Source organism: Myxine glutinosa, chromosome 8 (genome assembly GCF_964187855.1).
Source record: "Myxine glutinosa chromosome 8, kmMyxGlut1.1, whole genome shotgun sequence".
In the NCBI taxonomy this organism is placed as follows: domain Eukaryota; kingdom Metazoa; phylum Chordata; class Myxini; order Myxiniformes; family Myxinidae; genus Myxine; species Myxine glutinosa.
In genome coordinates this window covers 63,562,550-63,581,575 of record NC_136268.1, presented here as the reverse complement: position 1 = coordinate 63,581,575, position 19,026 = coordinate 63,562,550, and the positions used below count along the sequence as shown (strand labels likewise).

At 45.4% G+C, this 19,026-nt stretch overlaps 1 protein-coding gene across 2 annotated transcripts in view; it reads right to left on the bottom strand.

The window, feature by feature from the left end:
* Positions 1-19,026, bottom strand: part of TM9SF3 (transmembrane 9 superfamily member 3) — a 124,843-nt gene that overhangs the window by 91,923 nt on the left and 13,894 nt on the right. For both annotated transcript variants that reach the window (XM_068124571.2, XM_078783339.1), the window contains exon 2: positions 15,112-15,307. In XM_068124571.2, the coding sequence (XP_067980672.1) occupies positions 15,112-15,307 (196 nt within the window). The remainder of the gene's footprint in view (positions 1-15,111; positions 15,308-19,026) is intronic.

Here is a 19,026-nt window from a genome sequence, read left to right as displayed (position 1 = left end):
AACATATTTCAACATACAGCTATTTGATCTTCATTTCAAAAATATTGATAGATAAAGGTGATATAATAAAACAAATATCATGAAACATTTACATTTTGTAGCCTGGTGTTGGGCTAGCGGCTAGGGTGCCAGCTTAGGATCCCAGGATCCTGGGTTCGAATACCGGTCGATCGCTGAATTAACGCCAGGGGGTTGACTCAGCCTGTCATCCTTCTGAGGTCGGCTAATTGAGTACCAGTTCACTGGTAATTCCCTGCTCGTCGTAAAAGGCGACAAAAAGGGTTGGCGGCAGGAAGGGCATCCGGCCGTAAAAACATTGCTTCAAAAAGGGGCCCGAAAAACAACAACAACCACAGTCCCCGAAAAAGGCCAACCCCCGCTTGCGGGGAAAAATGGCCTCTAAATGTGGTTTTTTTATTTTTTTTATTTACATTTTGTAGTCCATTGTATAATTTAAATACACATAAATGCAAATTTCGCATGTGGAAAAAGTAAGTACACCCCAACATTTATCACTACTTCAAATACCTAAAATTAGAATCAGGTGCACCAGCTCAGGTGCAAATGATTAGAACATCGTTAGAGAGGATCTTGGAGGAACCTGCCTTATTTAAACCTCAGACATTTAGTTTGGTTTGCTCTTTGTTGTTGAAGTGCGCAGCTTCACCATGCCTAGATCAAAAGAGCTCTCTGAGGCCTTCAGAAAGAAGGTTATAGATGCCTATGAGTCTGGGAAGGGATTTAAAAAGATCTCCAAACAATTTGAAATCAATCATTCGACTGTCCGGGAGATCATCTACAAGTGGAGAAGATTCCAAACAACTGCCAACTTGTTCAGGCCAGCCAGGCCGCCCCAGCAAGTTCAGCCCGATAGCAGACCGCAAGATGCTGAAAGAAGTCTCGAAGAACCCCAGAATGTCATCACGGGACCTACAGGTAGCTCTTGCCACTGTTGATGTCAAAGTGCACGAGTCTACCATGAGAAAGAGGCTGCACAAATTTGATCTACATGGGAGGTGTGCCAGGAGGAAACCTTTGCTGTCCAGAAAGAACATCAGGGCAAGACTAAAGTTTGCCAATGAACACCGAGGCAAAGACCAGCACTTCTGGAACAATGTGCTCTGGACAGATGAGTCAAAGGTAGAGCTATTTGGCCACAGTACCAGAAGACATGTTTGGCAAAAACCAAAGACAGCATTTGACCACAAGAACCTGATACCATCTGGAAAGCATGGTGGTGGAAATATTATGGTTTGGGGCAGCATGTGCTCCATCAGGGCCTGGGCAGCTCACCATCATAGAATCCACTATGAATTCTTCATTGTACCAGAGGGTGCTTGAGGATAATGTGAGGCCATCTGTCGGAAAGTTAAAGCTCAACCGAAGGTGGACCTTGCAACATGACAATGACCCTAAACATACCAGTAAATCCACCAAGGAATGGCTGAAAAGAAAGAAATGGAGGGTTCTGGAATGGCCAAGTCAAAGCCCGGATCTAAATCCCATTGAGATGTTGTGGGGGGATTTGAAATGAGCTGTGCATGCAATTGTGCATGCTGTGCAACAATTTTTTGTTGAATAAATCATTGCAAAGTCAATCTTTCATTGTTTTTTGTTCAATTAGATCACCTTTATCTATAGATACTGTTTAAATGAAGATCAAATATTGATATATGTCCACATATGTTAAAAACATTTCATGGGGTGTACTTACTTTTTCCACATGCAAAATTTGCATTTATGTTTATTTAAATTATACAATGGACTACAAAATGTAAATGTTTCATGATATTTGTTATATTATATCACCTTTATCTATCAATATTGTTGAAATGAAGATCAAATAGCTGTATGTTGAAATATGTTGAAAAAGTCAAAACTTTACATGGGGTGTACTTACTTTTTCACGTGACTGTATATATACAGACTTGGCATTTAATATGGTATATTTTTTTTTTCTTGACTTGGGTTTACTTTCTTAACTCTGTATATCAATCTGGTGAGTTTCTTTTACACTTTGGTGATTTATTTGTTGTCAAATAAATAAACCATGTCACTGATTGTCTGTTGCAGCAAGAAGTCAACAACAGGATTATATCACAGGTGGCATGGCAAAATGTACGGACAGGTGCATTTGATGATTGGCTTCACAGTCGAGTATACAAGGGTTGTTGTGTTCTGTGCTAGTGGAAAACAACTGCTGCACGTCTCCAAAAGTTATTGCCGCTTCCTCTGGAGATGGTCCGTCAACTCGACAATGCTGTTTGTCATTGAGTGGTGGCTTTACGAAATTACGGCATGAAACAGCGTGCTATTGCTCGGCAGTATGGCATCACTCAAGGTCAGGTGTCAAAGATCCTGAAACAAAATGCTCAGAGGGGTGTCCCTACTCCAATACCGAGGCCAGGACGTCCCCGCAGAACCACAAGGAGGGATGATCGCCAGCTGCACCGGTTAGTCCGCAATGGCCGTACCAAGTCAGCTAATCGGCTTAGGGCTGAGTGGTAGCAACTGACAAATGTGCCTGTATCCAGAAGGCTAGTCAACCAACGACTGGTTCAAGCAGGCTATCGTGGCAGGTGTCCCCTGAGAAAGCCACGCCTGACCAGACTACACCACCAGCGCCGATTGCAGTGGGCCAGAGAGCACCGTCAATGGCAGCCAGGACACTGGAATCACGTGATCTTCAGTGACGAGTCTAGATTTCTGGTCTATCGTCAAGATGGCCGCGTCCGAGTGAGCAGGCAAGTGCATGAAGCCTACAACAAAGATTGTATAGTGCCAAAAGTCCAAGCTGGAGGTGGTGGGGTGACGGTTTGGGCTGCTTTTCATGCAGGGGGCAAAACTGACCTGGTTGTTCTGAATGGAAACCTGAACCAGTTAAAGTACAGGGCCATTCTGGAAGAAACATTGCTTCCATTTGCTCGTGCAGCCTTTCGAGGAAACTTTGTCTTCCAAGATGACAATGCACGGCCTCAACGTGCTCGCATGATCCAACACTTTCTTGCTGACCGTGGTGTAGAGCATATGGAGTGGCCTGCCATGTCCCCGATATGAATCCGATAGAGAACTTGTGGGCAGAATTAACGCGTCAAATCGACCACTTGGACCAGCAGCCGACCTCTGTGCGTGAATTGCAGCAGGCAATTTTCACTGCATGGCAAGCGATTCCTGTCCAAACCTTGGCAAATCTCGTGAACAGCATGCCTCGATGTGTACGTGCTCTCCTGAATGCTCGTGGGGGTTACACGAAGTACTGAACTGTAATTTTACGGTCCGTAATCCCAGTCGTAATTTAACTTTTGTTTTTGTTAAAAAAAAATTGGCTAATGTGCAAAATAAAAAGATACTTCTGGAAAACGTACAGAAGTTTAACACAGTACTGTCCATGAATCGAGTTCGATATCGGTTTACATCACTTTCAAGGATCAATTTATTTGTTTCGAAATGTCAAATGTGGTTTTTGTTTCTTTTAAAGGTCACATTAACAAAATCTAGAATCATTTCAACATAATTCCAATGAACTTTTGGTTCCAAGACATCTTGAAAAGTAAGTTCACCCCCACATAAAAAATATTCCATATTAAATGCCAAGTCTGTATATATATATTATATATATATATATCTATCTATATCTATATCTATATCTATCTACATATATATATATATAAAACAGTTTGTGTGTGTGTGTGTGTGTGTGTGTGTGTGTGTGTGTGTGTGTGTGTGTGTAATGTTACCGATAGACTCCTAAACGGAGAGGCTCACGTGCTTGATATTTGGCACAAACATGGCCATTGAGCCTGGTACGAACATGGTCGACCTAAAAATTTATTTCATAATATTTTTTAACCATATTTGTACCTCAGCGCATTTCAGCGAGGAATATTATGACCAGAATGGCAGAGCAGCGCGCTGATTCGCTCAGAGCGATCACGTGATGTTCCAACTTTGCCACCATAATCTTACAGTTATGCGTTCGCACGTAATTCAGTTTTTTCACATTTCAGCGAGGAACATTGCCATTCACATCACATAGGTTTTTTTTTCTTTCATCTTTAGATCCATATTTTTAGCCATAATGTAGCGAACGTAGCATAACGTAGCGTAGCTAATGTAGCGTTAGCATAACGTAGCGATCCTTGCTCAGGATCTTCGTCAGGTTCGCGAGCGAGTTAGCCAAAACGTAAAAGTGAAAATATATCGAATTTTTTATTCATATTTACCTCAGTGCATTTCAGCGAGGAACATTATACATGGAATCTCAGCTGGTCGCAGAGCAGCGCGCTGATTCGCTCAGAGCGATCACGTGATGTTCCAACTTTGCCGCCATAATCTCACAGTTATGCATTCGCACGTAATTCAGTTTTTTCACATTTCAGCGAGGAACATTGCCATTCACACCACCTTGGTTTTTTTTTCACTTTCATCTGATATTTGTGATTTATTTCAAACAAACTGTATTTCCCATCAACACGGCCATGTATTCCTATTAACGTTATGTAAAGTACATAAATTGTGTGGATTACATCATTTGTGGATATGTTCAATTGCCAGTAACCATCTATATCCCTCCCCTCCCCTCCCTCCTCCACATCCCGCTCCCCCTACCCTTCCCCCTCCCTTCCCCCTCCACCCTACCCTCTCCCCTCCCCTCCCTTTCCCCCCTACCACTTCCTTTCCGCCCTACCCCTTCCCCATCCCTCTCTCCGTCCCCTCCCCTCCCTTTCCCCCATGCTCCTCCCTTTCCCCCATACCCCTTCCTTTCTGCCCTACCCCTTCCCTTTCCCCCATCCCCCTCCTCCTCCCTCCCCTCCCCCCTCCTCCCCCACCCCCCCTCCCACCAGAACGGGTGTGGCACGTCGACTCTTCAGCAGAGGTGGAGTCAGCAAGCCCTTACCGACCAACCAGCGCCGAGGTGAGCCAACCGGTAGGCGTGTCATCAGAGCCGGCGGCTTGATTCCGAGACGGACAATAAAAGCGGCTGCGAGGGACTGCTTGAGGAGAAGACGTGATCCGGCAGATGAGTGAGGTACCCGACGAGGATACGGAGCATTGTGAGGAGGAGAGTGGGTCCGTTTGACGGCGACAATCCCGCGCTTTATTCGCATTGTCCGACCGTGTGAGATACGAGACCAGAAGCTGCCGCTGGCTGTTCACTTCCAGCCCGGAGCGTGGACCTGGAGCGGACCTCAATGCTGTGCCTCTGCCCGGACCTTCCAGCCCTGCTGTCCCACCTGGACCTTCTACCTCTTCCAGTCATTCCTGCCTGCTATTCCCCTTTCGTGTAAGTCTGTGTGTTCTGTCCTGGGCGTTGATAATTAAGACTGTTTTTAAGGTTGCCCTGTGTATCTGCTTTTTCCTACTTGTATATTTGCCTTTCGTTTCCTCTTTTAGTATAGAAATAAACCTGTGTTCTTCCTTACCCTTTTCGTTTCTTCTTCCCCCGATCGCTTTAGTGATTTCCCCATTGGTACCTGTGGCACGATTTGGCCAACGCGCAGAATCGGGTGAGTCAATTGCTAACGGCTCGAATCGCGGATTGCTAAACCGCTCGGCAAATACCATCTTGTCCGTGGTTCGAGCGGTACTTGTCTCCCTGCTTTGCGGAGGGATTGGTAAAGGTATTCGGGAGAACACCTTGACCAATAACCCTGACCAATCCCACCCCGCAAAGGAGCGTTATAAGTACCAGGACTAGAGACGGGCAGCTTAACAACAACAACATGCATTTTAAAGGCCATTTTCCCTGCTAGAGCGGGGGTTAGCCTTGCGGTCCCCATGACAATCTTCTCCATTTTGCCCTATTTTCTGCATCTCTCCTTGTTAACCCCCTTGCCCGCATTTCTTCTTCCACCATCTTTAGCCAAGTCTTTCTCGGTCTTCCCCGTCTTCTACTTCCTTCTACATTCATTTCCATCACTCTTCTCAACCAGTCACTTTCATCCTTCCTCAACACATGACCAAACCATCTCAACCTGTTCCTCTTCACAGCATCAATCACAGGCTCTATTCCCATCATCTTTCGCAATTCATCATTTGTCTTCCTCTCTCTCAACGATACTCCGCACATCCGTCGAACCATTCGCATTTCCACCCTTTCCAACCTTCGTTGCTGCTCTACATTCATTACCCATGTCTCGCTCCCATAAATCATAACACTTCTCACACATGCAGCATACACCTTTCCCTTCAGCTTCAACGACACGCCCCTCATCATCAGCAAGCCACTCAATTCCCGAAACTTCTTCCATGCACATCTCACTCGAGCAACCGTTGCCGAGTCTGATCCACCTTCTCCATTCAGCATGTCTCCGAGGTAGCAAAATGTTTTCACACCTTCCAGCTTCACGCCGTCTACAAGATCCAACTCAACATTTCCTCCATCTGCAGCTCCCTCTGTGCACACCTCACATTTGAATGTAGCTGCCACACTGGTTAATGACCCTCTCAGACCACTACATTTTTGATGAACCCACTCAGCGCACATTGTACACTCAATGGAGTTCACTCCGACACCCTTCCTACACACAGCACAGGGCCACTTCCCAGTTCTTTCCACCTCACCACATGCTTTACCACTTGCCATCACCTTCGTCTTTCCGATATTCACCTTCAGACCTTTTGTCTCCATACATTCCTTCCACGTGTTCATCTTTTCCTTCAATCCATCCATACTTTCCGCAATCAACACCAGATCATCTGCATACAACAACTCCCACGGGAAACCCTCCTTTACGTTCGGAGCCAGCACCTCCATCACAGCTACAAATAGTAGTGGACTTGGTACCGACCCCTGATGCACTCCCACCTTCACCTCAAACTCACCACTGTTCCCGTCCTTCGTCCTTACAGCTGTGCGCGCTCTTTTGTACATTGCCATCATTGCTCTGATCAACCATTCCTCCACTCCTAACTTCCTCAATGCCCATGTCAATACTTTGCGTGGAACCCGATCGAATGCTTTCTCCAGATCAACAAACCCAAGAAACAACTTCTTCCTCTTCTCCATGTACTTCTCCTGCAACTGCCTCACAATGAAAAGCGTGTCTGTCGTTCCTCTTCCTGGCATGAATCCAAACTGCATTTCGTCGATCTTCACTTTCTTCCTTATCCTCCTCTCCAACACCCTTTCCAATACCTTCATTCCATGCTCCAATAACTTTATCGCTCGGTACGAGCCACACTCCAGAGGGTCACCTTTCCCCTTGTATAGAGGGACGAGGGTACTCAGTTCCCAATCCACTGGAATGCGGCCTTCTTTCACCACCAGATTACAGATCTCTGTCATTCTCTTCACACCCCAACTTCCTGCTGCCTTCAACATATCTCCCACAACTCCCGTCAGCCCTCCCGCTTTTCTACCCTTCATTGCTTTTATCGCTTCCTCAACTTCCTTCTCAGTTATCTTCTCTGCCAGTCCTAAAACTGGGTTACTCTCTATGTTGCCATCCCATTCATTCTCTGTATTCAACAGCATTTCCATATATCTTTTCCATCTTCCTTTAATTCCATCTGGGTCGACAACGATTTGTCCCACTTCATCCTTCAAGCAACTCATCCCCATCACATCACACCTCTCTTTCGCTATCTGCTTTGCAATCCTGAATACTGCTTTCTGACCCTCTTCCGAATCCAAGCATTCTCCGAACATTTTCCTACATGCCTCCTGCACCTTTGCTACCTCTTTCTTTGCAGCCTTCCTGGCTGCCTTATAACTTTCATGCTCTGCTGTTTCTGCTCCCGTACCCTTCGCCTTCTGCCACTCCTTGAACTTCTTCCTCTTCTCGTCAATCCTCTTTCCAACTTCATCATCCCACCACCATGTTTCCGAGTGCCTCGGTGGTCCTTTTGTCCATCCACATACCTCACCAACGGCTCCTAACAGACTAGCTTTCATTGACATCCAACCACTTTCAAGCTCAACCACATCATCCTCGACCCTACTCAGCCTCTCTTTTAATGCCTCCCTAACTGTCACCTCTTTCAACCTCCACACCTTCATTCTCGGTTGGTACTTCACCCGCCGAACTCTCCTCGCACCTTTCACCCTTACGTCGCAGACAACCAAGTGGTGCTGTGAAACAGCCTCCTCCCCCGGGATCACCTTTGTGTCCCGGAGGTGCCCCCATCTCGCTTACGCACCATCAGGTAGTCAACGGTTGTCGTCAACCCACCTGACGTGTAGGTAACAAGCTTATTATCCTCTTTCTGGAACCGAGTATTACAAATCAACAAATCAGCTCCATCAGCAAACTCCAAAATCCTTTCACCTTCTCCATTTCTCACACCATATCCGTAACCCCCATGAACTCCGTCAAAACCATCCATACTCCTTCCCACATGTCCATTTAGGTCTCCTCATACCACAACAACTTCCTCATCTTTCACGTTTTCCATCAGCTTCTCCATCGCACACCAGAACTTGTCCTTCTCTTCATCGCTTCGACCAACCTGCGGAGCATATCCCGAGATGACGTTCACCAAGAGCTTTCCAATCATCATTTTCACCATCATCAACCTATCACTCACTCTAGTCACACTCACCACACTGTCTACAAACTCCTCAGAAAACAGGACACCAACACCATTCACGCCCTCCGGGCACCCTTGCCACACAAACTTGTATTTCTGTCCCTGCCTACCCTTCACCATTCTCACACCACTTCCCTTCCATCTCGTCTCTTGCACACAACATATGTCCACTCTTCTTCTGACCAATACTTCCACCACTTCTCCTGATCTCCCTGTCATTGTCCCTACATTCCATGTCCCAAACCTCAGAAACCGATCTCCACTCCGGGCTGTACCCTGCCCACAGGGCAGCTTAACAGGCCAAGGGGATTAACTCCCCCTTGCTAAGGGGAGTGCCGTCTCTGAGATCCGTAACACACACACACACACACACACACACACACACACACACACACACACACACACACACACACACACACACACACACACACACACACACACACACACACACACACACACACACACACACACACACACACACACACACACACACACACACACACACACGTTTGATATGTAAAATATATGTAGACAAATAATTTGAAGAAATAGGATGAAGAATAAAGAATTCCACAGAGCAAAGAAACAAATTAGAGAATGTCAAAAGTTTCTGCTACCTTGGAAACATAATAGAGGCATCGGGCGAAGCTGTTGGATCAATAATGAAATCAGCGTGAGATCGAAGGAAACAACTAGGTGGTCATGAAGCACAAAATCATTCCATTATCTGTGAAAGTTAGAGTTTAGAAAGCCTGTGTCAGACCCATATATATATTGATGTGTGGAAGTGAAATGATGTGGGCAATGTGGATCTAATGAATTCAAAAGATTGAAAAAAAAAAAAAAAAAAGTTGAAAACGATGCGATAGATGGGAGCATCCCCAAAATAATTCAGAATAAGCGATTAAAAATAAGTAGTTGTTTAAGACAGAAGAAGACCCCGGGTTGGTATGGTCATGTGCAACAAAGGTCAGTCAGCAATACAGCTTGTGGTGGTAGAAAGAAAACCAAGAAGTATCCAAGAAAAAAAAAAAAAGACATTGAAACTGTTAAAAAAGAAGGGCAATTGGTAGAGTCGCATACCTCAGCCAAGCCGATTAGTTTATTCTAACTAATGGCAACCCACCGATAGGTGAGATCTGGTTTCGGACCTGAACCAAAATATAATCGGCTCGTTATTGGCACCTAACTAACTCATCCCACAAGTTTTGTCATAATGCATCCACAACTTTGAGATATCATGCTGTACAGTATATTGTTTCTGGCCCCATCTCCCAATGCTGAAGAATCACTTAGAAAAATTAAAAAAATTATTGTATCTGGATCTGGATGCAGATCTTCATCAAAATCGACTAATTTGATCTTGTCACACACCCAAACTGCCCACCATGTTTTGTCCATCCATCCACAACTTTTTGAGATCATTGTGCTATAATATCGTTTCTGGCCCCATCTCCCAATGCTGAAGAATCAATTTTTTTAATTCTAGTATCTGGATCCAGATTCATATCTTCACCAAAATCTAATCCTTTTCACACACCCAATCTGTCCACCAAATTTCATCAGAATCCATCCACAACCTTTTGAGATATCCTGCACACAAACAAATAAAACAAGCGTTATACCTAGGTCCCCCGTCGGGGAAGTGATGTGAGTTGACAAAGTGGAACACGCAGAAAACATGCTATGATATGATATTTCGCTCACAAGGTTCAGACATATATATGGTGGCGGCCGTCCTGGATTTTGACGTGGCGACCCACTTTACAATAGCAGTCTTCCTTATGCCGAGATACACCCACACACCAAATTCATTGGTACTTCGCTTATCTTTCAGGATATTCTTCTCACAAGATTCAGACATACATGGCGGCGGCCATCTTGGATTTTGACGTGGCGACCCAATTTTAAACAGCGTTCTTCCGTGTGCCTAGATACACCCACACACCAGATTAGAAGTTGGTACTTCGCTTATTTTTTGAGATATTTCGCTCACAAGGTTCAGACATATATATGGTGGCGGCCATCTTGAATTTTGACGTGGCGACCCAATTTTCAATAGCGTTCTTCCTCATGGCGAGATACACCCACACACCAAATTAGAAGTTGGTACTTCGCTTATTTTTCAAGATATTCATCTCACAAGTGTCGGACATACATCGTGGCGGCCATCTTGGATTTTGACGTGGCGACCCAATTTTCAATAGCGTTCTTCCTTATGCCGAGATACACCCACACACCAAATTAGAAGTTGGTACTTCGCTTATTTTTCAAGATATGCAGGTTACAAGGTTCAGACATACATGGCATCAGACATACATGGCGGCGGCCATCTTGGATTTTGACGTGGCGACCCAATTTTAAACAGCGTTCTTGCTTGTGCCGAGATACACCCACACACCAGATTAGAAGTTGGTACTTCGCTTATTTTTCAAGATATGCAAGTTACAAGGTTCAGACATACATGGCATCAGACATACATGGCGGCGGCCATCTTGGATTTTGACGTGGGTTGCACCCACACTAAATTCGAATGCGGTCCTTCGCTTACGCACGCATGCACGCCCGCACGCACGGACGGACAGACGGACACATGGACGGAGGGGAAAGCCATAGTCCCCCTTTCGCTCCGCTGAGCGACGGGGGACAAAAAGCATGGATGAAAACAACCTCTGTCCACACCTTTGTTGGCAGAGGTAAAAAGATATGGAATGCTTGGGTTTGCATAAAACTAATACAAAGCATCGATTTGTATGGAGGAATGTAATGTTTTGACCATCCCGTTGAAAAAAAACAATGGGGCAACTGTTGTTGAACATCTGAGCCTGTGTGATGATACTTCTGTGCAAGGCATTGCATTCTTGAATGATTCTTTTTTTTTTTGGTGCGTTGTCATATCCCCATAAAATATTGTTGCGGTTTTGAGAACCACACACATATAACATCATTTAAGGTTAAAGGTAGCACCCCATAGATAGGCCACAAGCAACACGTAGGTCACCAAAGGACATCAGTTATTCCATAGTATGTGTTTAGATAAGGCCATTCCCAATAGTTGCATCTGCGTTGCGTCAAACAAATAAGAGTAGGTCCCCATCCGTTCATTTTGGCAGCCTCCCTTCAGCGACGCCATTAAGTGCTCCCCAGTCTGTGCCCCATGGCCCCTCCCAATTGGTTACGCGCCTTTGCCAGCAGCGTTCGCCACCTCGCTGGGCTTCCGCCCAAACCAGCCCAGAAACCCATGAGGTAAGGCCCGAAAAGGGGGCGGAGCGCCAGGATGAAGGTGCGGCCACGTCAACCAGTCATCAAGGCGGGGCCAGTAAACCATAACCAGGCAACCAGGGCTGGAGAGGGATTGCCTGACAGGCGTGGCTTTGGGCTTCGAGGGCGTTCGCTGGCTTGGCTTATAAAAGCGCGCACGCAAAGCCCTTGAACAGGACTTATGCAGCGGCGCTCGTTGAAAAGGACTGTACGGAGAGGACTCTCGTAGGAAGCTTGTGCTAAGAGGACTGTGCGGGGAGGACTTGGACAATCACGCTTTGGCAAGAGGACTTTTACGGCGAGTGCATCGAGAGCCCTTGATTGTATTGGTGGTTCGAGGCTTGGAACGGTATTCGTTTATTACGTACGCGGCTCCAGCCAAGCCAGCTGATAGCAAATATTCCAGCCACGTGGATAAAACGCGGTAATAGCCTGCGAGTGATTAACCGCCAGAGCCCTCCCCTACCGTTCACCCCGCAAGTAGCCCCGTGCGTCGCAACGGCACCATACGAACTCCTCTCTGCTATTGGAATCCATCTTCACGGTGCGAGCTGGGGACCGGAGAGAGAGAGCTGCACGGAGGCCATCACTGGACGCGCTGGTGACCATCAACCTGTTCATCTGCAATCCCCGTGTGAGTGTCTGTGTGTGAGACGGGCCCGTTTGTCTGGGGAATAGAATAAGACTGTCTAAGGCTGCCCTGTGTACTTTTCCTTCCTCTTTCTTTCTTGTACATTCTTTCGTTTCCTCTTTTTCTTTGTACATTTGTAATAAATTGCCCTGTTCTTTCTGGTTTCTCCTTAATCCAATCGTCCTAGTCTTTTCTCCATTGGGTAAACATGGCACGATCGGAACCGCTATAATCGAGTTAGCCATTGTTAACAGCTCGGATCGCGGATCGCTATCCGCTCGGCGTTTCCACCCGATATCCGTGATTCGAGCGGGAGTTATTCCCTTGCTTCATGGTTGGTGGTAGTACTTAGGTAATAGGACTACAACTCGACCAACAACCCTATTTACCACCGACCGGAAGGAACGTTATAACCCCCAGGGTCGCGTCGGCCAGATAAAAGTCAAGGGGATTAACCCCCTCTTGATAAGGGGAGAGCCGACGTTTCTGAGACCCGCAACAATATTTTCATTTTTGATTGCGGATGTTAGATAAATAAATTTAAAAAACCACCTTTAGAGGCCATTTTTCCCCGCAAGCGGGGGTTGGCCTTTTTCGGGAACCGTGGTTGTTGTTGTTTTTCGGTCCCCTTTTTGAAGCAATGTTTTATGGCCGGATGCCCTTCCCGACGCCAACCCTTTTTGCCGCCTTTGACGACAAGCAGGGAATTACCAGTGAACTGGTACTCAATTTGCCGACCTCGGAAGGATGGCAGGCTGAGTCAACCCCCCTGGCGTTAATTCAGCGATTGACCGGGATTCGAACCCAGGATCCTAGGATCCTAAGCCGGCACCCTAGCCGCTAGCCCAACACCAGGGATATGTTAGATAAATCAAAGTTATTTCTGAGATGAGTCTGTGAGCCATCTATTCCAAGATAATTACCACTTGTCGTTTTTAGTATACAACAAGTCATAGAATTTGGAAGAAAATTTGAAAACATTACCCAGAACATCTTTGAAATTTCATGCCAACAATGATACAAGAGGAGGGGTGCAAGACCCACGGGGGTTCACAAATCTATTAATAGAATAAGACTGTCTAAGGCTGCCCTGTGTACTTTTCCTTCCTCTTTCTTTCTTGTACATTCTTTCGTTTCCTCTTTTTCTTTGTACATTTGTAATAAATTGCCCTGTTCTTTCTGGTTTCTCCTTAATAGAATAAGACTGTCTAAAGCTAAAGGCTCCTAGACAAAGATATAAATATGGAGGCTCCTGGACAAAGATAGACCAAGACGTGCTAATAAGCATGTACAGTTTGGCTGCATTGGTTGGGGTGATAATAAGCCCAGCCTAAAATGTGTGTGTGCATCTGTCATGTCCAAAACTATTGAATTGCCCATAGAAAAGCAATACAAATAAACACTCAAAAGTGACCAAATTGATTACACACACCCTTTAAGGAAAAGAAAAGAAACAAAAAGGCACAAAGCACAAAAATAATGCTCATAGAAAGCTTAAAACTTAAATAGAATAGAACAGCACATGATCGTGCATCTTTGGATCAACCTGATCCAAAGTCTTTTTGCATTTCAATGGAATGCGCAAAAGGAAGTGAAACATTTTCATGTCAATGTGCTATTAATTATATATTTTTCATAGAGCGGGGCTGGTTACATTTCAAGCAACTAGCCCAGGTGATCTAAAGGATGCTGAGCAAGGTGTGAGGCAGGGGCACCAGCACAGAGAGGAGAGCAGTGTTCCATTAAGCTGTGGATAAAGGCCATGTAGATGTACAAGAGTTCAGGTGTACCAAGGAAGGACCTTACATGACGGAGGATGCCCAGTCGGCAGCTGGCTTTGGAGGCTAACTTTGAAATGTGCTTTGACCAAGAAAGATCACAAATGATAGCGAGACCCAAGAGTTTGAGTGACTGAACTTCAAAGGATTGTTAAGAAAGTCGATGGGAAGGTTTGCCAGATGGTCCTGAGAGATAGAGATAGAGACAGAGAAAGAGATAGAGATTTGTCAGGATTGAGAAACATATTCCAAGTGCTTCACCAACATGTGATTTTATCAAGGTCTGAAGAAAGGTAGGGTGCTGCTGCCTGTCTATCTATCTATCTATCTGAAGGATGAGGGATGTCACAGCAGAGAGTGGAGTCATCAAAGAGATAAAAAGGATTTTCCAGTCAGAGACAATTGATAAAGATGAGCAATGGGGTGGGCCCACGAATACCGATTTGGGGCACTCCAGCCTTGATTTCGGATTTCGTTGAGAGCCACACAAACATAACTAGAACAGAAATGAATGTTTATTAACATTTTGTACACTTGTTTTTGACTTCTTTTTTTTTGCTGTATTTGTTGTAGTATAAATCATTCATGTTTATATCTCTATATTAGGTTATAGATATTATATCATGAAAACACAAATTAGAGTGTTATGAGGAACCACGTGGAAATGTGCAGAATCAAATCCTGTTTCTATTACATTTGCATTGACTTTTGGCCGATCACACGGCGACTCCAGACTATCATTTTACATGTCACGTAAGTACGACGTCACATGAGAAATAAAATCAATGGAACCTCTTTTTCGAAGCATTAACAAAATGAATAGGCTACTTAGAACAGAAAAAGCATAAAAGATAATATTGTTAGCTTTAAATTTTAACAACACTTGTGAATCATAAGCTCAAATCATACCTTTAAATTTTATGTCCAGACCACTGAATTCCAACTCGGTGCCTTGCAGTGCTTCTCCTAAAGTCTCATGGTAGTGGCTGATGGTTTTCTTCGACCCCTTGCAGAAGGGCAGCACGAAGTACTTGTACGTTTCTTGCCGGTTGTGATAAGGCCCCACAGTGTTCATCCAAAGAACAACTTCAGCCCCATCTTTGTACTGAAAAAAAAAAAGAAGAGTGTCACAGAGTAGAGAGAGTGTCACAGAGAGTTAGAAAAAAAACAAACCTCCCATCAGCAGCAATACAATAGGATTTACTTTCGGAAAAATTAGGGGAAAGTTGAAAGCCAAGCAATTCATACTAAAATACGCAATGTGGTGCTTATGTCTGACAGCAATACGAGGAATAACGGTCGTACATCCGGTCATTACTTATGCAATCTCAACAAACCTTAACAGAAGGAATAACGGTCACACAAAGGAGGTTGTAGCGAGTTCATTTGCCCCCCTCCCCAAGGGAGTCTTCCACTTTGGGCGAAATCGGTGTTAAAGTGTACAGATACCTTATCGTGGTGTTTTCCCAAGGCCGCTTCCAATAACGCCTGACAAATGACATCCTGACAAATCTCTCACTCTTACTATGTCTCTGAAAAGACCGAATGGAAAACCCTCCCATCAACTTTCTCAACAATCCTCTCCAAGAAGTTATGTCACTCAAGCTTTTGGGTCTCACTATCTGCCATGATCTTTCTTGGGAAAACCACATTTCCAAGCTGGTCTCCAAAGCCAGTCGCCGACTGGGCATCCTCCGTCGTGCGAAGTCCTTCCTTGGCACACCTGAGCTCCTCACCACATACAAGGCTTTCATCCGCAGCTCAATGGAATACTGTTCCCCCCTCTGGGCCGGTGCTCCTGCCTCACACCCAGCTCAGCTTCACGCTGTTGAAACCAAAGCTTTCAGAATCATTGGAATCTCCTGCGATGAAGCTAACTCCGAGGTTCATTCACTCACTCACCGCAGGCAGGTTGGTGGTCTGCCTTCGACCAACTCCTCTCCGGCCTTGCTCCCCCAGCTCTCTCTGTGCTCTGTCCCCCAAATATTCCTACAGGTCGCACAAGATCTGCCAGTAGTCCGGCAGCTAAGCTAAATATAGCATAACAATCGTGCATTTTGTGAGGAAAGCACCAAATTTGGCACACCAGTAGACTATCATATTATGAAAAGATCTGGATATTGGGCCATCTCAGATTCAGAGATTTGATTTTTGCAAGATTTGCAGATTTTGCAGATTTGCAGATTTTGCAGATTTGCAAGCTGAGATTGCAACGCCAGGGACGGCCGACTCCTTCCTGCGAGCTGCCCACGTCACCCGCACAAGAAGAGCTCATCAAATCACTGCAGCGGCACTGCACATCCTGCAACACCGTGCGTATGAACGCCACTGTATGACATATGCTGATGATGCAGAAGACCTGCCTGAGTTCGAAGACTGGTGTCACCAGAGAGAAGACATTCCCAACTTTCAGTACTGGGCAACTGTGCTGGAACTAGAGCTGTTGGGACTGGTCTACGTGCGTTCTCTGCGGCAGGCTTCATTCACGATGTACCTTGATGCCCTGACGGAACTGGTCCCATGGTTCCATGCCTTAGACCACACACACTATGCCAGGTGGGTCCCTGTTCACCTGAGGGACATGGTTGCACTCCCAATGAAGCACCCAGATGTAGCCAGATAATTCAGGGCTGGCAACTTCACTGTACAGAAGACGAAGAAGGTGTTCTCTTCGATCCCAATCGACCAGGCGTATGAACAGAATAACGCCTGCATCAAAGGAGATGGTGGAGCAGTCGGCCTCACTGACAACCCAAGTGCCCTGCGGCGTTGGATGATTGCCGGGCCAGAAGTTGCCAGGGCCATAGAAGAGTTCCAAGATGGCCATCAACACTGGGGGAGGCGAGAGGACACACGTCATCACGACCAGGCACCAAGTGTGCAGACCTCTTTCGCCAAGGATGTCCGCACCCTTGTCAGTGTCATAGAAGAGCTTGGCAACCCCTTTGAGGAAGAGAGCATGGATCTGGTTGTCCTTGACACAAAGGAAATTGCAGGTCCTGCTGCAGTTGAGACCGTCAGGAATGTGAAGAAGATTGGCCAAGAGCAGTTCCAGGCTTTCACCAGAGAATGCCTGGTGGAAAGGACCAAGCCAATTGATGATGCAATTCGGCGGACCAAGCTGAAGGTGTCATTTTGGAAAATGGCTGCCACAGCCATCAGGGGCTGAATTTGAGATGGCCCAATATCCAAATCTGTTCATAATAGGATAGTCTACTAGTGTGCCAAATTTGGTGCTTTCCTCACAAAATGCACAATTGTTATGCTAAGTTGCCCCACTACAGCAACCCTCTTATGGTTAAACTGCCAAAATCTAGGCTTTCTGCTCACCTTCACTCTTTCATACCCCTTTTCTCCCACCTCTGGAACAAACTCCCCCACTCCCTTCAATCCTACTCCTCCCTCCAGGTCTTTAAAACAGCTGTTCACCACCATCTCTTATCTTCCCCCATCCAAAACCTTGATCTTTTCTACCCCCCGCTAATTCACCCGATACACTTTTTCGAAATTCCAACTTCTTTCCTGGAAGTCCTTGCAGTGTCCATATGTTTTATACCTCTCCCACCTCCACCCAAGCCCTCTCCCTCCCACAGTTCTCTCGATGTCCCTGGTCTCAAATGTTGTGTTTGTGTCCTTCCCCCTCTCTCCCCATCTTGTCTACCGCTCCCCTTATTTTGTGTTTTATGTGTCGGTTTGTTTCAGTTTGACTTTTTGTGTGATTAATGTTAGCTCTTTCACGAGCCTCGATCTTGTATTTCAAAAAAAAGAAAAAAAGAAAAAGCATTCTGAGTATTGCGCTGCAATACATGTCCCCTACCGGCAGTCTGTCGTCCGGAAACTGTTGGGGAAATTACCAAAGGTCAAAGTGCCAAAACTTTGTCAAAAATGACCGAAACGTCGTGATGTTCGAACTTGATCTGTAATTATTAGCATTAAGAGTTTAGAAAAAAAGTCCGGAAAACTGTTCTTTGCGTGGCAGACGGACAGACTGACAGGCGGAGGGACGAAGTGCAAACCTATCGTCCCCTCCGGTGTACACCGGTAGGGGACTAATAAAACACTAACTGGAGAGTTCATAGAATAGGATACCCCACGCAGTGTTGAAGTATATACCGTGAAACCCCGACACTCGTGGATTCGACATTCGTGGAGCCCACATATTCACAGTTCATAAAATGTGACCCGTTTCTACATTTGCAGCCCCTGTGCTTTGCATGTTTGCAGTTTGTGCAGGCATAAACAATCTCCATCCACGGACCCCCAAACATTGTTGGTATTTTCTGTTTAAGGAAAAAGCCTGGCTCACAGAGACTATCGCAAACCCTCCGCACCAGTTGAGGGGGAGCGGTTGGGAATGGAGGAGGGAAGAAGATTATAGACAAGTTATGACACGTAGAGTGTGGTTGCTTGGTTTATTGCATAATTATTTTATCATATATTTTTGATCGGGAACTGAGTGATTATTTAATCATATATCTGGTGTTTAGTTTTAAGTGTTACGATTCCTTTAATCCAACTATTAAAAGTATTAACAGCGATTAAAGTGTAATATATATGGTGTAAATTTTGTACCGCTTAGTGAGGCTGGTTCATCATATGTTAAGTAAAAATGAACTTTTCTTTTAGATCTAAAATAAAATGAAATTCTTATACAATGACTGTCAGGCCAGTACGTTTAAAATGATGCAATTTAAATTCAGCGTCTATCTTCGTAAGATAATACAGAATCCAGTATCTTCCTTCAAACTTAAACTCCAAGCAGTTAAAACAGCAACTATTTCTGGGATAAAGACGTGCCTTGGAGACACCGCTATATCAAACTAA